Genomic DNA, 21399 nt, shown 5'->3' with positions numbered 1-21399 from the left:
GAAGAAACATCATCCCTATGCTACTTAACTCTAGGCCGTTAAATGTCAATATCAATGCCTGCAAGAGATTCACAAGTTGCCAGTTGTTTACCATGATGCAATTAATAGCAGCTATCCTATCTTTTCTGTTTCAGAACTGCTTTAAACTAGGAGTCTCCCATACTCTTCCGAACCTAGCAACACAGGGGAACCAATCCTAATCTTTTCTGCTAGCAGGATACTCACCAAACTAGTTAACCCAAGTCACTTGGCAAAAACATTCTTATTCAAATTAGAGAAATCTTTGGGTTAACAATTCAAGTGTGTACCTGTGTTCACTAAACATCTACAAATTTAAGCTTTCAGACACTCGCAGCTATGGATAAATCAAACATGCATTAAGAGGATCTGAGTGTAAGCTTATTTCTTTGTGTTACTAACCTTGAGTTTTTACACAGGTAATAGGATCTGTGGTTTCTTCACAACCCATAATAAAAATAAAACACTTTACTGTAGAATAGTGTCTGTGCTTCTCTTTTGCAACAGAATCTGAGACAAATTAACTAGTTTTCCGCTCCTGTCCCTCAGCACATGTAAAATTTACACAGCATCATGATAGGGGCATTTCAGCTTCTAAATGGGTTGAGGCTCCCTGTGTTACTTAGGAGAAATTTGTTTATACATCCAAGACGTAACTGTTTACCACTATGAACTCAGCTTAAAGTGACATAAATAGGAGCTGGTGTCACACTGCTGTACAACGTGAAACAGTGCTTTCTCTCCAGCCATAGACACCCATTTCACACTGCTAATATGCTAGACTTCTTGAAGTCACAATGAATATAATTACCCTAAATCGCACTGACAGTTTTTCTGAACAAGAGTCTTCAAAACACATCAGTCACCCAAACTTTTCTGGGGTATTTATGAAGGAGCAAACATCATCAGTCAAAACGGAGGGCAAAAACAAACGTTAATGTTTGCAAAAACAAACCTGACTAAGAGAAAGCTTAACATAGCTTAACATACAGGTGGTAACTAGCAGTCTATTTTATTCAAATAGGCCCACATAAAAGAGTCAGATCACTTACACCCATGCTATAGATGAATCCAGAAATTAGTTATTTATGGATTTACTTTAAAAAAAACCCACTGGTGATTTGATATTTAAAGAGGAAATGGTTTTAACACACATATTTGGAAAAAATTGAAGGCAAGAGTAAAATACATGAAGTCACAGAAATAGAAGTCAAATTGAGTGGCAATCTTACTGGACAGAAAAATTGGGGGGGAAAATTTTGAGTACAAAACTTCACAAACATTTGCTATACGTCATCATAGTTTGGTCCACCACCACATTAATGACAGCAAGTTTATTCATTCAACTAGGATAAGGATCAATAAAAAACACTTTCAAATGAATACCTGAACTATACACAATCTATTACCCAAAGCACGTACGTGGGAAATACCATCAAGCCAAAGACGACACAGGTTAGAATATTACCAACTTTACCGCAAGTGTAAAGAAAATTGATTAGCCAGGACTAAAAAAAGTTAAAAGAAAAAAGGTATCATAGATTTAAAATGCAGCTATGTCTAAAATCTTTTTTTACAGTACAATGATCTATGCGGTGCAAGCCATTGCAAAATTAAAAGCTACATGAGGTTTTGGACTCTCAGTGAACACATTCCACCCATTTTTTACCTCAGAGATCTTACTTTTTAGGTATTAGCAAAACTATTGGAAAAATCTGAAGACATGTAGCTGTTTACAATAATGTAGGAAGATCAAAAGGGTAGGGAACAGGGTCAAGGGGTCTTTGTGTTAACAGAGATGCAGCCTTTAAAGTCTCTCTGAGAACAATTTAAGATGCTAAGAATGAATTTATCATAATTATTACATTTAGCTTGGCAGCAATAATGAGAAGGAACAAGTGATACATTTGATGGAAGTCACAACCACCAAAACATAACACCTCACTCTGTTCTCCTTTAAATCAACCAGTGATCTATTTTTTTTAAAAAAGGTGTTTTTTGGCGAATGTGTTCAACTGTGCCCTGGGCCCCTGAGAGCACTGAAGGAGTTCTTTACAAAACAACAACTTTGATTTAGTCAAGTAAACATCAGAAACACTTTGGCAAACACGACCATATGGATGGGAAAGAGCTATAATGGATTTTCTGTTTGCCTTAGAAACTTAACAGCTGTGAAAGCATCAGCTACATTATGAGCCAATAACTTTTCATCTTTCTCCTTTTCATTTATCAACCCAAACTCAATTTAATTTGATGATGTAGAAAACTTGGGGGGGGGGGAACAGAATTAATAATCTTTCAGACCCTTAAAATAGAAACACTTTAATATTCATCTTTCACATCATAAAATTTAGAGAACAAGGAAACACACATCTGCTGTAACTTAGTTTTAGAGCCTAAAAACGCAGAGCAAAGATATATCAGAATTTATTTCTATCTTGTTTATATTTGGGGGCAGGTTTTTTTTATTCTAATCAGCCACCAGCAGCCCTGATGACCCATCACCACAAACTTCCTGGAGGGATTAGTTCAGAACTACTTACCTTCACAAAGGAGGAGAAAACCTACTATCCACCCAGTGAAAGGCATCTTTGCCCCTTCAATAATCCTATTTCCCCCCTCCCCAGGGTCTAGATGCTGAGAGTACTCCTGGCCCGGCTATTGTCAATGATTACAATAAGCTTTCCAGTAAATTGAGAAAGTCTTTTTAGCACGTAATTCCTCAGTCGGGTTGAGCCATAGTCTGGGGCTTCTCAGCTCTGCGCTCACTCTCTCTGTTAAGAGCGGTGATATAATGATGCTGGGGAAAGGGAGGGGGAGAGACACAGAGGGAGAGAGAGATTGCAGTGAACCTGCTCAGATGGTGCCGGGCTGTTCTCTCTCAACCTCCCGGTGGTGGTAGCTCTGTTTAACCAGATGCTGGGCAGATTTTAAAGTCCTGCTGCCAGAGTTGCCTCTCCTCCCCTGACTGGGAGAACTGACAAACTCTGTCTCGTGGTGCCTTGGGCTGCGATGAAGACCTGGATCACTGACTCAAAGAGGGGGCAAGAACCAGGCTCTGGTAAGTTTCCTTCCTCCAGGAGGACACGATGAGAAACGGCCACTGCCTGTGCTGACTCTGGATGTCCAGGCTATTGATCCTCTAGAGAGCCACGAAACTTTCAGCGGGAGGGTATGTCCTGCAGAACACGATGCTGAGCACTCTCGCCGGCTGCCGCGTCTTCACCAGTGGCAGGAGGTGGTTTGTCTTCTTAGCCAGAGCCCGGCTGGTTGGGATTTTATTGCGTGCCCATCAGCCTCATGTAGGCGAGTCGGTGCTGGGGGAGCTGCAGCCTGGGGTCTGCTGGGCTGGGGGAGCCGGGATTTCGCAGCTGGAAGTTGCAGAAAGGGTTTGCTTGGTCCTTGTGGTTGGTGGAGCTGCAGATTTCCTAATGAGGCTGCTGGTGCAGGCAGGGGTTCTTCCCCTGGCGGTAGAGCTGCGAATCACTCAGCCCCCAGCAGCAAATGGACCGCCTGCTCTTCCCCACTTAATGAATAAATTGCAGCCGGCGGGGAGGAGTGTGAAAGCGACACGGGGGGTTGGAGGGGAAGAGAGATCTCAAGGAGAGACTGTTTTATCAGATCCACCCACAGCATCCTCTGGGCAGAGGACAGGGGCTCTGTCTTGCAAAAAAACAAAACAAACAAACAAACAAACAAACAAAAAGCGGGGGGGGGGGGCTGACAGAGGGGAAATGTTCTCAGTGACAGAAGGAAAACGAAAAGGGATCGAAAGAGAGGAGCCGGTAGCTGGCCAGGTAAGTAAGGAGGGTTCAAAGGGGATCGCTCGTGCACTGCGAGTGACAGTCAACCCGCCCCAGGGGGAGTTTGGGCGCCCCCCAAGCAGGGCGGCGGGGAGAGATGACAAAGGAAAGGAACTGCAGGGGATGACAGGGAAAGGGGAGGGGGAGAGGACAGGGCTCGCGAAGGAAGGTAAAGCAAACGAAACTAACCAGGTGTAGGGAGGCACAAAGGAGGAACAATTCGCCCCAGCAACTCGAAGGTAATGAAAATGTAGTGAATTAAAAGAAGCCACCCCCCCCCCCCCAAATACATTAAAGGTGTTGAATAATTAATCCTTGGGCGAGGAGATATTTTTGCTTGATTACAGGGGGATGCTGTTAGAGGCGATCTCTACCTGGCAAGCGACCAAAGTAACCCAGAACGCGCTCATCCTGTTTATTAGTGAAAAGCCACTTTTCAAGCACAAGTGAAGAGCCTTTAACAACACATTAGCCTGCTCAGCTGGGCAGCTCGGCTACTGCAAACAAAACGCCGCACGGAACAGCTGAGCTCCCATTTACTGCCCGACAGCACAAGGGGCACCTCGCCCAAGCCCTCCTTACAGCGATTCCCGACCGGGCACAGACTGCCAGGAGTTTCCCGCTTCAGCCCCTCCGTCATCGAGACAGATTTGCGGGACAGCCAACGCAATCTGCTTAATTTAAAACAATCTTGCCCAGGAAAGGGGTCTCTGAAATCGATTTGCGAACAGCCGCGCTCTTTCCGCCCTCAAAGCAAGGTTTCTGGTGGCACCAGTTTCAGTAAGTTCTGGTCTCAGTTCTGGGGACTGGGGCGGGGAAGAGATCGGTGCATACCCTTGTCCTTTTCATGCCCGGACACCTATGAAGCGTTATTCAAAGTCGATTACTTTAATAATGGGGCATTTCCAACATCAAGACTATCCCCAGGTGCTAGTCAGGGAGCGGGCATTACACTTCACCAAGCAGCTGAGACGTAAGGAGAAGAAACCCACATGTCTCTAACCAGAGTCTTACTCCTGGGGGTGGTGTAAATGCAGCATAATGCTATTAACTGTACTGTTATTAACCATCAGCATCCAGTGCCCTTCAGTCCACGGCTCGGAGATTCCCCCGCCCCTCCATTCTCTCTTGGGAAATTTACCTAACCTGCTGCGTTCTCATGCACCGTACGGCTTGCCAAGAACAATGCCAAGGGACCCTGCTGCTGACTCAGTGGTGACGACGACAGAACTGTCTGTCCTACCAGCAAGCTAGCGTTTGCTCCAGTAATGCTTTAGCTAGCCAGGCTTCTGCAACACTTGCCTCTTTCTCATAACCGGGTTATCAGTTACTGAGCTGATGTCTATTACCTGCTGCCTTTGCACACACACACACGATTCTTCATGAGAAACATTGTGTTAATATCGCTCCGTTCCCGCTGTCTGTACATCGGGGGCGGGGGGGGGGGGGGGAATAACTAGAATATTACGTGATGGATGGACGTAGTTCCTTTTCAATAATACTGGTGTGAGGGGCCAACGATAACTGATTTAACCTGGAACTTTGCCCAGCCACACTTCAAACATCTTCATTTCCCATGACTAAACAGTCAGTAAGATTTCTTTCACACTCAAGAAAAGTTCACTTAACCTCCCCCCCAACACACACACACACACACACACACTCCAGAACCAACAAATTCATGATAGTCCACTCCAATACACACCTACATATAAACAATTACAATGAACTTAGAGATGGAATCCTGGTACACAATGGCAAAGAGTGCAGAATTATTACACATTGATCTCACTTGGCAAGGAGCAAATAGTGGCTACTTGTTTTAACATGACCAAGTTTCTTTCATCTGATCTGCCAGGCCTTTGCAATAATAATATTTCAGTGTGCCGGAAAAAAATATTCTCCCTTTCTCTCAAATATGGAGTTTTCCCTCTACAGCTGCATTGTTGTGAAGTGTAGGATGGGCAATAGTCAAACCTGGACCTGCAGCAATATTAAACACCCGACACTTCACAACCCTGCAGAACCAGAAATGGGATCTTTGTATCACTGGAAAGGAAAGATTCCCTCTTTCCAGTGGGACCAAACACAGTGGTCTAGTATTTTGTCGTGCCATTTTTATGTTTAGCAAAACTATTTTAGATCAATTTAAAGATGGTCTAAACTGAAATTTATCTTCCCCTGATCCCTGCATATATAGATTCAAGGACTAGGGAACCTGACTTTATAGAAAAAACGATTCCAGTAAAATTAGTGAAAGCACTTCTAGTCGTTTTTTAAAATATGTGGTACATGTAGAAAGTAGGACTTCTGCATTGGCATGTAAATCAGACTTGAGATAAAAACCAGCACAAACCCAGGCTCAAAAATGGATAATAATGGAGTGGAGATCAACACTAGCCAGTTTGATAAATGAATTGAATTTGAAGTACAGAGAGAGGGCACTTGATGGACAGCATGAGACTATAAACCTAAGGGTCAATCTAGCAAAATTTAAGCTCTTTAGTAACTTAACTCACATGCATAAGTCTATGAAGAACTGAGTCCTTAGAGGAGCCTGACAGAAGGTAGGAAACAGTGTCAGGGAAGGATACTCATGATGTATTGAAAACAACAAACAGTTTAGTATTAAATCAATCCTTTGAGGAGAAATATTTTACCTTAAACTGAGCTTTACCTTAAATCATATTTTTAAAAGCTCACACTAACACAAATCAATTCTGATATCATCTAAAATAAGGCAATATCATCTGCACTGAAAAATATCAATTCCCATCCAGGACATAAAGTGACTTCCTGGAAGAATTTCAATGCCTTCAGATTTCTCTTGGCATCTTAACAACTGCAGCCAAATACGCATTCCTGTGCCAGATATGGACTCCATTTCAAAGCTGGCTGCATTACAACTAGTTGTGTAAATTGTCATGTCATTCACCCAAGAGGGAAGAGTTAAGGTTGCCATGAGAATCTTTTCTCTGATTTTTAAATGATTAAAATCTCATCCTGAACACTGACTCAACAGTCAAACCTGTTTTAACAAGGAATATGGGCTAAATGACTTAACAGCCTTTGCCCATCTCTAATTTCTGGTTTATGCCCCACCCTTTGCAATCTAAGATAGAAATACCATCAAGTCCTTTATGAGTAGGGTAAATCAATTCTGGTGCAGTTAAAACAGGAGACTGACCCATTTTTCTGTGTACCTGATACAATGTATTTAATGAAACAATGATATGTTCCAACAACAATTATTTTCAAATGATGTTTATCACATGTAAATTTCATGAGTTTTTACTCTAAAAACATTGTTTTGCACTATTGTGTGATCAGAAGGACTTTCTGTGAAAGCCACATAGATGGTTTTATTACTCAGCATTGCAACACACCAACCAAAAAAGTTATCCCAAAACAAGAAGGATTAAGGCTCACCCTTGGTCCTCTGGGAATGGCGAACAAACCATCACATTTTACATTTTCCACAAGGTACAATTGTGAGTATGATAAGTGAAAGATGTCAGTCTTTCAGAAACTGGCTAAAAACTCATCTCAACTCTAAACACTCACCACCTAACTCTGTGTTATTGGAAGGCAAGGGACCCTTTCTTAGTAATTTTCTGCATTCTTTTTTCCTCCAAACTCGCTGGGCTAAATTCTGCTCTCAGGTACTGCAGAGTAAGGGCACGTCTATACTGTCAAAGTTACAGCACCAGCAGTTACAGCGCCGCTCAGAGACTGCCAAAGGAAAACCGCTGTTGTGCGTTCACACTGTCAGCTGCCTGCGCAATAGCGTGTTCACACTTACGGCGCTATTCGGAGCTGTGCACTCTGGGCAGCTGTCCCACAGAGCACCTCTTTCTCTTTTGCTGCTAAGACTTGTGGGAAGGCAGAAGGGGTCGTGGGGCATCCTGGGTCCTGTCCCAATGTCCCATGATGCATTGCTTCGCATCCCAGCAATCCCTGTGCTTCCGTCCACATTTGGCGCCATCTTTCAATGGTTTGTGTATTGTGTGTCCTGCCCTGCCTCTTTCTGGCTGCAGGAATGGATCCCGAGCTGTTGACCAGAATACTATTTGCACTGACCAACACGTCACGAGTGACAGTGGAGTTATTCCTTAAAACTACAAAGGGAAAAGGAGTGCGAAATTGATCTCGCCACGTGTAGTAGCTATGACACGAGATCTCTTGTGGCATTCATGGAGGTGCTGACCACTGTGGAACTCCGCTTTTGGGCTCGGAAAACAAGCACTGAGTGGTGGGATCACATCGTGATGCACGTCTGGGATGACAAGCAGTGGCCGCAGAACTTTCGCATGAGGAAAGACACATTCATGAGACTGTGTGATGAGCTCGCCCCAGCCCTGCAGCGCAAGGATATGAGAATGAGAGCTGCCCTGCCGTTGGAGAAGCACGTGGTGATTGCACTGTGGAAGCTGGCTACTCCAGACTGCTACAGATCAGTCACTAACCAGTTCGGAGTGGGAAAGTCGACCGTTGGACTCGTGTTGATGCAAGTGTGCAGGGCCATTAATCGCATCCTGCTCCGAAAGACTGTGACTCTGGGCAATGTGTTAGAGATTGTGGATTGCTAACTGTGGAGGGGTGATAGATGGCACGCACATTCCAGTTCTGGCACCAGACCACCTAGCCATCAAGTACATTAATTGCAAGGGGTATTTCTCTATGGTTCTCCAGGCACTTGTGGATCACCATGGGTGTTCCATGGACATTAATGCAGGCTGGTCCAGAAAGGTGCATGACGCATGCATCTTTTGGAACATGAGCCTGTTCAAGAAGCTGCAAGCAGGGACTTCCTTCTCAGACCAGATCATCACTATGGGGGAAGTTGAAATGCCCACTGTGATACTGGGAGACCCAGCCTATCCCTTAATGCCATGGGTCATGAAGCCGTACATGGGTCAACTTGACACCAGCAAGGAGCGGTTCAACGGGCTGAGCAAGTGCAGAATGACTGTGGAGTGTGCATTCAGCTATTTAAAAGCCCACTGGCGATGCCTGTATGGGAAGCTGGACATGGCCGATGATAATATTCCTATTCTTATAGCTGTGTGCTCCATAATATTTGTGAAGATATTCACTCAGGGGTAGACCACAGGGGCTCAGCACTTGGAGGCTGAGTTTGAACAGCCAGAGACCAGGGCTATTAGAAGGGCACAGTGCGGGGCCATAAGGATTAGGGATGCTTTGAAGCAGCAATTTGAAGCTGAAAGCCACGAATATTTGTTGCTATGCTCAGGATTGCAGTGCTTGTAATGCTAGGTGGTGACTGGTGCACATGATGCAAGAAGAGGCCTTAACATAGCTCTATGTATTTTGCTTTGCAGTACTCATTTTGCTTTCACTTAATAGAATAAAGATAGAATTCTGTTTGTTTGAAAGCATTTATTGAAAGACAACAACCAGAGGAGAGAGTCAAAGGAAAAAATTCATCAGCAGGGAGGGGATGGGGGAATGGAAGGTCTCAGGAGGAGGAGGAGGAGGGGTCCCGGGACAGCTACAGACTTGTGTATGTCCAGGGATCATATCCAGCCTTCTCCTTTGGAGTACAATGCAGTGGGTGCTGTACTTCAGAAGGGCCAAACTGCAGATGGATGGGTGTTGAGTGCAGTGAGTATTGGGAGGCCACGCTGCTGGACTGTGAGGAGGGAGGAGTGGAATGCTGTGGGTAGAGAGTTGTTTCAGGAGGTTGATAAGAGTGTGTTGGCAGTGTGTGTGGGGCGCATGGGAAAGAGTTTTGCAACAGCGGCTTCAGGGGAGGGCGGGCACGGAGCTACTCGGTTTGAAGAGCTAATATCACCTGAAGCATCTCCGCTTGGTGCTCCATAACTGTTAAGAGCCGCTCCGTGGCTTCTTTCTGCTGTGCCGCGTTCTCCTTTCATTCCCTCTTCTCGCTGTCCTGCCACTCCTTCAATTCCTTTTTCTCGTCGGCGGAGTGCATCAGAACCTCATGCATAAAGTCCTCCTTAGTTCTTGGCATCTTTCGAATTCTTCGCAACTGTTCTGTTGCCGATAAAGGAGGCTGGTCTCCCAGGGTCATCTCTGTAAAGTTTAAATGCAACATTTTACAGAAGTAGTATTGTTTGCAACACAGACAACACTGTTTCAGTGCTTTAAAACACAGCCAGTACTCACACACCTGACACTAACTGGCTGACCCCAGGCAAGCACACAAGCCACAAGACCCCCAAAATGGTGAGTAGCTGCAGGGGCAGGGTAAATCAATGTTCCCTGACTCTGCTGTACACTGGGCATGTGGCTTTTGGGCACTTGGGGAGAGCCAGCACTGTAGGGGGGCCTGATAATCATTCCTGTCCCCACATTTCCCACAGGAGGTGATCATTTTCGAAGATCTCTCACTGCTGAGGGTGAGCAGGGAATGAAGGGCGGGTCTTCTCCAAGCCTGCGGCTTCCGCCCTGACCCCTAGGTGGGGCTAGCCTGTGTGCAGCTATGGTCCTGTCCCCACACCGTGACTGCACAGTGGCACGGGAAAGGTACTGTTAATGGGGCAACAAAGCAGCTCTGCTGAGGAACCTGTGGGAGCGGATTTCCAGTATCTCCACGAGAGTTTCCTGGAGATCTGAGGGAGATTCCCATGAAGTGAGGGAGTGTATCAACAGCCTGTTCCACCACTCAAACTAGGCGTGAGGTAGGAGACAAGCCTGCTTCCTGCAACTCTCCTACCCTCAACAATTTGCTTCAGCAATTTCCAAAATCAGATCCACTTACCAGGGGCCTCCTCTCCTGATTGCGCTTCACCAATATCCACCTGCTGTGCCTGGCTAGGCTCCTCCAGGATAGAAAAGAGCTCCTGACTGCATGAATCTCTGGCCTCAAGTCATCCTCTGCCTCTGGTTTCACCTCCCCCTATTCATCCAAGATTGCCTCCTCCTGGCTCGGCCCCCTCTTGTCTGGCAATGAAGCCAACAAAGTATCCACAGGGGACTTCGCAGTGATGGTGGGGTCACCACTGAGTATCACGTCCATCTCTTTGTAGAACTGGCAGCTCGTGGGCATAGCACTGGAGCGGCAGTTTGCCTCCTGCGCCTTGTGGTAGGTGTTCTGCAGCTCCTTCGCTTTGACACTGCACTGCAATGTGTCCCGGTCATGGCCCTTTTCTGTCGTGCATCTCAAAATCTGTCCATAGGTATCAAAATTCTGATGGCTGGAAGTGCAGCTGTGACTGCACTGCCTCCTCTTCCCAAATACCAATGAGGTCCAGCAGCTCGGCATTGCTCCGAATGGGGGGTCGCCTGGTGCGTGGAGCAGGCGTGGCCACCTGGAAAGATGCGCTGAGACCACTGCATGCATCACCGACCAAACAGGAAGAGGACTTTCAAATTTCCAAAGGAATTTATGGGGTGGGGCTGATGGTTGCTTACCTGAGGGCAGGGCAGTAGAGTTCAAACCGATGGCCAGAGAGATGAGAACAGGCACTGTGGGAAACCTCCCGGAGGCTAATCGCAGTGCTGTAATCACCACAATGTCTACACTGGCACTGCAGCACTGTAGCCCCGGAGCAGAAAGCTCTACACCTCTCGTCGAGGTGGGTTTTTTTAGAGCACTGCATCTGCGCAGTTTCTGCACACTAAGCGGCTTCGCAGTGTGTACAGCTTGGGAGTTACAGCGCTCAAAGCTGCTTTACTGTGCCCAAACTTCCCAGTGTAAACAGGGCCTAAGGCACTGATCCAATTCCCATTAAAGTAAGCAGGAGTCTTTCTACGGATTTCAAAGGGCATAGAATTAGGCCAAAGGCTCACATTCAGCAAAGCACTTAAACACATGCTTAAGTTCTTCCCTATTCAGCAAAACAAAGGGTCTTAAGTACACGCTTAAGTGCTTTGCTGAAACAGTGCTTTGCTAAATGTGATCAATGGAGTTAAACTTCACACTTTGTGTTGAGGTGATTATTTATAAGGAACACATCTTCCCTACCATGGGAGATGGAGGCTGCTATATTGATTAGGAAACTCTACTGAATTACATCTAAAGAGAACGTTGCATTGCAGTTACTAATTTTATGCTAAACAATACTTGGGTAGGGGAAAGTATCCAACTTAATGTTCACATCCTAAGCTGAATTTGCAGGGCTAGCAGTTGGAACAACATTATTTTTTTGAGCAAATGGAATCGTAAAATATGATGAATATTGAGCCCTTTGGTACCAATGTTAGTTACTTTTCAGAACACAACCCCCCTGTTTTCAAAATGTCTGAAAGTATTTTCAAAAAGAAAAGGAAGACTTGTGGCACCTTAGAGACTAACACATTTATTTGAGCATAAGCTTTCATGAGCTACAGCTCACTCTCACAAAAGCTTATGCTCAAATAAATTTGTTAGTCTCTAAGGTGCCACAAGTACTCCTTTTCTTTTTGTGGATACAGACTAACATGGCTGCTACTCTGAAACCTGAAAGTATTTTGTTTCTCATATACACATAGACATCAAAAGAGGCAAAGGTGGAAGGGAGTATCCTGTATTTGGTTTAATTCTAGTATTTCCTTATGAATACCCCCCCCCCCCCCAAATACACTTACCAGGTTTAGAGCAAGACTCACACCGGTCTCAAAGTAGTGTTTGTTTTAAGAGGGGATGGCCGGCAATGGCTGAACTTACAGAGAAGGTGTTTTCTGCACAACAGCACCACCTCTGGCTCCATTTGACTGTTTGTCTTTTCTTGTAACAGCAAAACCAGAGATTGGTGGGAGGAATGGATGGAGTGGAGTCAAAAGCCTGACACAAAGGAGGAGTCTGGTAATAAGACCAAGAAAATGAAAGTAATCCCTAGAGGCCATTACTCAGATAGTCATTCAATTATGTCGTGAAAAAAGCTACAAAGAACAAAGTAACCACTATAATTTTTGTCATCCTCAGAGGTTGAACCCTCAACCTCCAGATATATCAAAAAAAGCCTCTGCAACTAAGGCTTGATGGTACAAAGATGTATGCATATGCTTTACTTTATGCACTATGAAGTCAATGGACTATTCACAATGCGTAAGTTGTTGCATGATCAGAGTGAGGCTAAGTCTGCCAGCAGATGTTGCAGAGAGAAGGTGGGTGAGGTAATATCTTCTGTGGGTGAGAGAGACAAGATGTCAAGCTACACAGAGCTCTTCTTCAGACCTGTGTTTTATCCTCCAATCTGCCTAATATTTGGTGCTCTGTGAATTCTCTCTCTCAGCCTTCCTCAGTGTTAATGTTAGAAAGTGACCTTAGAAGTGCAAAAGCTTTCTAAGTAAGCATCACTTAAACATTTTTGAAGGTGTCATAATAAACTTATGCCCTTGAATTATTATTTGGGTCACAGTTGTGTCTAAGAAGCGCCAAAGATATTAACACAAAATACCTACTGATAAATGTGTGAAGCCAAAGCAAATAGGTCTGTGCGTACCTTCCACTGAACTCCACTGTGGGCTCTACATTTAAGAACCACTAAATTAACCATGAAGGACCATTTGAGGCACACATGTATTTTTCAGAGTAACAGCCGTGTTAGTCTGTATTCGCAAAAAGAAAAGGGGTACTTGTGGCACCTTAGAGACTAACCAATTTATTTGAGCATGAGCTTTCGTGAGCTACAGTTCACTTCATCCGCGCGTCAGTATATAGGGCACCGCCCACCTCACACCCCCTCAGTTCCTTCTTTCCAGCCAACTCTGATAAGAGAGTTTGGAGGGTGGCTGTTAGAATGGACTTGTACAACACATCTTGAAGAACAACAGTTCCAGAAAAGTTAGTAACCGTTTTTTCTTCCAACGATTGCACGAGTCCATTCCAATGCAGGTGACTCCCAAGCAGTTGTACAGGTGGAGGGCTTGGATTTACTGACATGCTGACTGCAACATAGCTCAGCGAAATCCGACATCATCCCTAGCTTGCTGAGTGATGGTGTAATGAGAAGCAAACGTGTGCCAATGACCAAGTTGCTACTCTACAAATGTCCTGAATAGGCACCTTTGCTAGAAATGCAGCTGAAGATGCGTGTGCCCTTGTGGAATGAGCAGTTAGGACAGACTGTGTGGGAATACGCAGCAGCTTGTAACATGTGCGGATACACAATGTGATCCATGATTAAATTCTCTGAGATGAGGTGGGGAGATCTTTCATCCTATCTGCAAAGACTACGAACCATGAGCCAGAGCTATAAAGATGACCCATGCCTGATCCCGCTTGATCTTCAGCAGGACCTTGTTCATGAGCAGAACAGGAAGGAATGTAGTCCATGGAAGGAGGAAAGCGTCCATGAGGGACCCAGGGCTGTGACCTGTATGGAAACAGAACTGATGACACTTCCTGTTGTACCAGGTCATGAACAGGTCTACCTGGGGAGTTCCCCAGCACTGGAAAATGAGCTTTGTGACATCTGGGTGAAGGGACCACTCATGGTGATCAGAGAAGGATCTGCCAAGATGATCTACTAGCTTGGTTTGTGATCCTGGCAGTAGGAAGCCTGAAGGCAAACCAAGTAGGCTATGCAAAATACCCACAACAGAACTGCTGGGGCCTATAGTGCTTTCTCAAAGACGCTGGGGTATGTAAAAGCCCAGGGATTTCAGAGTTGCCCTGGAATCTTTGAGGCCATGGATCTTGGCATCTGTTTGCTCCAAGAAGAGTGAAGTGTCCTCAAAGGGAAAGTCCTGGAGGGTCTGCTGAACTTCATGTGGGAGGCCTGAGGAGTGGAGCCAGGAACTTCTGCGCATAACCACTGCAGAGGCCATGGACCTGACCACTGAATCCACAGCATCCAGGGCTGCTTGTAGGGATGCCCCCCCTTATTGACTTCACCAGGATGGTCCGTAGAGGAGCAGGTCGGGGAACATGCTCTCTTGGCTGACTTCTTCTGTTTTTAGTTTGGCACTAAATATGGTCAACAGTGCCGAAGTTCTCATATGGCACCAGGAGCACTCCTTACCAACATCACCAACATCAGCTCAGTCCTGAGTCTGAATGACTCAGCTCCAAGGGAGATCTGAGCCCTGCTTCCATGGAGACGGACTGCAGCCTAGCATTCCTCTCTTTTTTGGTACAGGGCTTGAAATCCCTGCAAATCTTGCAGTGCTCCTGAATGTGAGCTTCCCCCAAGCACTTAAGACAGCTGGAGTGCGGGTCGCTCAGAGGCACACACTTGCTACAAGAGGCACAAGGCTTGAAGCCCAGCGACCAAGGCATGCCTCAGTACTGCGAGTGGAGGAAACTCTGCTAAAAACAAAGAAAACTAACAACGAGAAAAAGAAAATTTAACGGACTATGAACCAAACTGACAAAAACAAATAGAACAAAGTCCATTGAGGAAAACTTGCAAAAGCAATGATAGAGCAGTTTCAGCAACCATCATGGGTGGCAAGAAGGAACTGAGGGGGCGTGGGGTTGGCTGTGCCCTATATACCAGAGCCAACCTGAAAGATATTACTGAGGGAAAAATTTCTGGTGACTGTGCTCGGGGTGCACACATACCTACGTTGGAATGGACATTTGCAATCACTCAAAGAACTATCTATACCTGAAAATATACAAAACCACAGTCCAGTGTATACTTATGTAATGATTAGTGCATCTTTTTAGAAAGAAACCTTAAGAGAAAAGGAGGGAGGGAGGATCATAATCCAGATTATACATCTGGCTCCTGACAATCTGAACCAAAACCCTGGCTCCTGCTAATTTAGTTCTTTTATTTGGTATTTTAGAGTTTCTCTAATTTTCTCCTGCTGTGGACTACATTTTAATAGAGAGTTTCATGGCTATCTACATTCCTACTCATGATCACAGAACGTCCCTGTGGCAAATGAACAATTATTTCCAAGAAATAAAGTCTTTGAGAAAGTATTTAAAATGCTTTTTCATGTAGGTTTGTAGCAAGAAATAAGGAGAAGCCAGTACTACATGATAACCAGCTCTCCTGTTTGACAATCTTTGGCTTATTCTGCACTCCAACACGGGTTAGGAACCCTTATGTGATTAACTACAGAATGAAGAAAATATCAGATATTTTCATTCTTTGCTCAGAAGCATGTGTCAGGTGTGCATTTAAAGAACAATTGCAAATAAAATGACAAGAGAGGCATAATATAACTAGTTACAATTGGATTCCTTTCAGAGCGGTAGCCGTGTTAGTCTGTATCAGCCAAAAAAACCAAGGAGTCCTTGTGGCACCTTAGAGACTAACAAATTTATTTCGGCATAAGCTTTCGCGGGCTAAAACCCACTTCATCAGATGCGTGCAGTGGAAAATACAGTAGGAAGATATATAGACACATACAGAGAACATGAAAAAATGGGTGTTGCCATACCAGCTGTAATGAGACCCATTAATTAAGGTGAGCTATTATCAGCAGGAGAAAAAAAACCTTTTGTAGTGATAATCTGGACGGCCCATTTCAAACAGTTGACAAGAAGGTGTGAGTAACACCTGTCTCACATTCTTCCTGAAAGGTAGATGAGGTAATATCTTTTATTGGACCAACTTCTGTTGGTGGAAGGGACAAGCTTTCGAGCTTCAGAGAGCTCTTCTTCAAAAGATATCCAGAGTGTCCAAGCTAACACAAGGTAGCACAGATTGTGAAGTAGAAGAGATTCACACATGCTGTAGGAAACCACTTAAAATGAACTGGTCAGTTAAGAATTAGCAGGCAGTAGCGTGTATTACAAATTGATGTATTGAGCCATAAAACCAGCGTCTCTATTAAGTCAATGGTTTTTAATGTCCAGCAGAGTTATGAATTTAAGTTCCCAGGCTTGTCTTTTGACAGTGTTATGCAGATTTCCTTTGAGGATGAAGACAGAGAGATCAAATATGAAGTGATCACTTTGTGAAAATTGCCCACTTCATTTTACAGCACGTTAACCTCATATACTTAATTTGGCCTACCTCGCATTTAACTTGGATGCTCTGGTTACCTTCCCCAGACCTGAAGAAAAGCTCTGTGTAAGCTCAAAAGCTTGTGTCTCTCACAGACAGAAGTTGGTTTCATAAAAAAATATTACCTCATCCACCCCCCCCCCCCCCCTCATATCCTGGGACCAACATAACTACAACAACACTGCATATGTAGGAGTCATATCCTCCGTGGAAAAAGGTAGCGTAGTTGCCCTCTTGGAGGACACAAGGGTTGAACCAGTGACTTCCAACACTGAAAATAATAGCCTCCACAGCCTGAGCTACAAAGCCAGACTCTGTAACGGAGACCTATAAAACTGATAAAACTTTAAAAAATGATATACATCTGTGGATCAGGCAAAGAGAGACATGTAAGACATGCAGCCCAATGGGTTACAGGCTTAAGGAGTGCTATGTAATACACACTGGACAGTTGTTTTGTAGAAGAGAAATATTTTGTCCTGGTGAGATCTGTCAGAAATGTAATGCAGGGACATCACTATAGTCACACTACAAGCAACTTGAGAAATATGGCGTTTCTTCCATTGGTATATTCTGTCCACGGGGATCATAGAGCTGTGCTCCAGACAAACGATGGCCCTACTCCGATATAAATGGGCCCCTGAATAGGGAGAGTTGAATATTTTCAGCCTGGCTTTCAATGGAAAAATGGATTTTCTGCGAGACGCCTCATGCACCCATTCATCTCTATGAGCTGGGCTCTCCAGATGGACCTCATCTTCTATGATGCACTGCCTCCCCTCATCAACAGTCATGATCATGGTGCAAGATTGTCCAAGCAGGGAATCCAGCCTACAAAGGAGAATGGGAGCCTGAGGCAACCAAACTACTCCCATGAGGCACCACAGCAGCATTTCAGAATCAAAATATTTCAGGTTTTGATTTTTTCCCCCCAAAAATTAGTCCTAGTGGTGCTGGAGGGGAAAGAGGAGAGGATTCAGACCAGCCCTAACTCTGTATCTATGTGGCATCTCACTGAAGTGGGGGGTGGGGGACTGCCATTGTGTTTATTACAACCCTAATCCCCTGACTTCCTTCTAGTAGATCACCTCTATCATGGTGCACATGAAATGCAAAATACAATTTATGCGGTTTTTAATGTCCTTAAAACACTGAAGACCTTTTTAAAACTGATAAGAAAGTCAGTGCTATTAAATGCAGGGAAAACAGCTGTCCTTTATTTTCTCCACAAGCACATGCTCCCTAATGTTTCCCATCACTCTCCCACCAAAAATAATTAGGATAAAACTGACACTTTCCTGCAGGCTGCTATGATTATTCAACTATAGCTTATTACCCATTTATTTCTGCTTTGCTTTGAGTCATTAGTTTGGCACTGCAGACTGAATTAAATTATTGTATCATTCTTTTGTAAAGGCACTCTGAGATGTCTTGATATGATAATGCCCTCTGTAAAGCTGAAGCTGGTGATAAGAGAACTCCTAGTTTATCAGAGATCTTATGCTATGGTAGGTCAGCAGCAGGACAACGCATTCAGAGACTTTTACTTGTCTCTATTGTTTTAAGGGAACATTTATAAAATATATCCGTCATTAGGAGACGTTTCCTTCTAGAAGGTGGAGACTGAAATCTGATTCTTGATCAGCTGAAGATTTTTAATTTTAATTATATCACACATACTGCTTTGTCATTGTAGGGTCACATGACTCTGCTGCTGCCATTTGTAATGTGCTTTGGGAGGAAAAATTATGTCTAAAAAATACAAAAACCGTGTATATAGGGCCAACTTTTGCTGTGTGTTTGGGTCAGTTTGTACAGTCTTACAAATCAGTTACATCAGTCTCACATGCAATTACATCGAGGGTTCCATCAGTGAAATGGAGAAGAATCTACCCCAAAGACTTGACAACAGATGCCAGTGGAAAGAAAGGCTGGTCAAATTTTGGTCCTAACCACTGGTGATCCCATACATACAGACACCATGATCTCTAACTAAACCATTAACATACATTATAGAGAATACATTAGACCCAGTCTTCCTGCCACTCATGGCAAGATCACCACAAATTCATTGTTAGTGTGGCAGTCTGATACCTGACATCCAATAGAGGGCATGGATGTCATTGCCAGTATAATACACAACTTTGAAAATGTGTTTTCAGCTGCAACAATAAAATCCCGACTTCTGATCACAGGATTTCTCAGTTTCACTGAATCATAAAATAATGGCCAACAGTCAGCCTTGACAAAACAAGCCTTCATGTCGATGCTATCACAAACCGTTCATAAAATAGCAGCTAATTTATTGCTTTATCTGACACTATTGCACCTACTTTGACTTCATTGCTGCAAGTTTATATAAGCAGCAAAGACGGCAATGTCATGCAATTTCAAAATAAACACATGGGCACAAGTTCTAACCCTTCACAACAGGGAGCCCTTTCCTACTCCTGTCTCACAAAGCAGCTGCAGTTCAATTACACCACTTTGGTCATGTTATGGGGCTCATCATCAGAGCGATCCCTTGTGCTAAGATGTGGTATTGCAAGGCTAGTTCTACTCATGTGTCCCCTACTTGTCTGGTGTTCTAGCTTTATTGAAGTCTGTGACTTCTGAGTTCCAGGTCACTTTTAAAACCCAGTCCCCTTCCAGTTAACAGAATCCAACAAGGCAGACTCCCATAGTCTATAGGCCTTTATGTCCAGCTCTCAGTCCCCCTCGGAGATTTTGTTAGTCTTTGTCTCTCTGTTCTGAGGCTCATACACTCTTCTTTATTAGGGATGTACGGCAGTGGTTTTCAACCTTTTTTTCATTTGCAGACCTCTAAAAAATTTCAAATGGAGGTGCGGACCCCTTTGGAAATTGTAGGCATAGTTTGAAAACCACTGATGTGGAGGAATCCAGCCCACCCACTCCTCCGGGTTCCAGCTCAATGACCCTGTGTTGGGCCGTAAAGGACTTCTCTTTCCAGTCTCTTGCCACCTCCCTGCGCTACTCCTACTTTTCCTTGTTCATCCTTGTGTCTCCATGACTGCAGATTCTGTGGCTCCAGCTCTGTAGTTTTATCACCTCACATGACTTCTTCTCAGCTGGCTACTGAGTCACTTCTTCTGATCGATCCCAGTCTTTCTGACCTCTGCGTTGTGCTACATGGAGTTTCCTGGTCTCTATTCAGACAGGCATTCCCAGCCCTCTCTCCTGAAGCTATCCTTCAGGCTGTTAGTAATCCTTAAGACAGGTGTCCACCACAGCCCTCCTCTGGAGCTGGGGTTGTGGTTCAGGCCAGCTACAGGGCCTTAGACAGTTTCTCCTTTAGCTGGGCTCTTTTCCCCAGTTAGTCCTCCAGCTTGGAGGGTTCCGCAGACCAGCCTTCCCCAAAAGTGTCTCTCTCCTATGAGGGAGGAGGCAACATACATGCTAGTTCCCTTCCCAAAATTCATGCCAATGGGCTGGGATAGAGAGGAGACTTGCCCCACCCACTCTGCGAGGTTCCTTGTCCCAAGCCCTCCAAAGAACAGTAACAGATTTCTCAACGCCAAGTACTACTTACTCTTGGGACTGCTTCCTCTTCACCCGTGTCTCCTACTTCCCAGATCCTTTCCTACATAAGAGGCTGGGCAAGTCAAAAAGGGCCATGACTACAGAATGGAGTGAGCTGACAAGTAGGCCTTACTACCTGTAAGGGGCAACATAACCCTATCACAGGTCATTTTAGCTCTGGAAATAGGTATGGTAAAATATGTTCAATGTTTATATTATCCTAGTAAAAAGTTAGTCTTACATTCAGCATACTTGTTTCAATGAATCAGTTGTAGAGCACAAACACAAAAGGCAAGTGTAGTGTGATTGTACCCCTAAGGACATGCTGACATTCTATTGCAATGCACTGGGTGGTGTCTGTTTCAAAATCAAGTCTGGAACCTAGATCCGAATGTTGTGGCTTAGGTCTATTTGTGCATCAGTAAAACATACACCCTGTCTAGACTAAGGTTTTTAGCCATTGGTGCAGTTATAACAATATAGCTGCAACATTGCAAAGCCCTAGTGTATGAGAGGTTCAAAGCAGTGTAAGTTGCACAGGTATAAGCTGCCATGGTCTACAATGTGTGCAGGACATCTATAGTAGGGGGTTGACCCAGTGCAGATACCCTGGTGGCTAGAAACTCAGTGTGGGTAAGACCTGAGGAATCAATGGCAGGAACAGAGACCACATATGTTTCACTAAGCTCACATTTTCACAGTGGGCCTTTCTGCCTGGAACCATATAGCAAATAGTCCCAACAGCTCTAACCCAGAGCCACCTTGGCTTTGAGGTTCAGCATTTAGTCAGTTATTTAGTCAGGGGATATTAGTTTCCCTGACATTAATAGGCAACGTCAACTACATTAAAATGATACTTCTCCCCACATCTGTAGTAGATCCCAGATATTAAAGTTCTTCCTACCTTTGACACCTCGATTTCTCCATCTTCTAATTAACCAATTACATAACTGCACTGGAACACCAAGAACATATTTTATTCTTATCTCCTAATGGGAGTTTGAATAGCTGAGGGGTGGGGAATGTTTTTCTCCAGAAGTGACCGTACAATTGCTTAGAGAAATATGTTGAAGCAGGCAGCTGATACATTAAAATCAGCTGACAAAATATAAGGCATCTTAAGGGGATTTTTTTCCTTGTCCATTTCCAGGAGATAACATAGT

General features: G+C 44.4%; 1 protein-coding gene across 8 annotated transcripts in view; it reads right to left on the bottom strand.

Moving 5' to 3' along the window:
• The window catches only part of RET (ret proto-oncogene), a 124679-nt gene extending 120581 nt beyond the window's left edge, over positions 1-4098 (bottom strand). For 6 of the 8 annotated variants that reach the window (XM_043551589.1, XM_043551587.1, XM_043551588.1 and 3 more), the window contains exon 1: positions 2562-3527. In XM_043551589.1, coding sequence (XP_043407524.1) covers positions 2562-2607 — 46 coding nt within the window. In that variant the 5' untranslated portion in view covers positions 2608-3527. Of the gene's footprint in view, positions 1-2561; positions 3528-4010 lie in introns of those variants that run through there. The other 2 variants (XM_043551594.1, XM_043551595.1) reach the window with 2 other exon arrangements.
• Between the last annotated feature and the right edge of the window lie 17301 nt (positions 4099-21399).

The sequence above is a fragment of the Chelonia mydas genome, chromosome 7 (genome assembly GCF_015237465.2).
Source record: "Chelonia mydas isolate rCheMyd1 chromosome 7, rCheMyd1.pri.v2, whole genome shotgun sequence".
Classification (NCBI taxonomy): domain Eukaryota; kingdom Metazoa; phylum Chordata; order Testudines; family Cheloniidae; genus Chelonia; species Chelonia mydas.
This window is presented reverse-complemented; position numbering and strand designations above follow the sequence as displayed.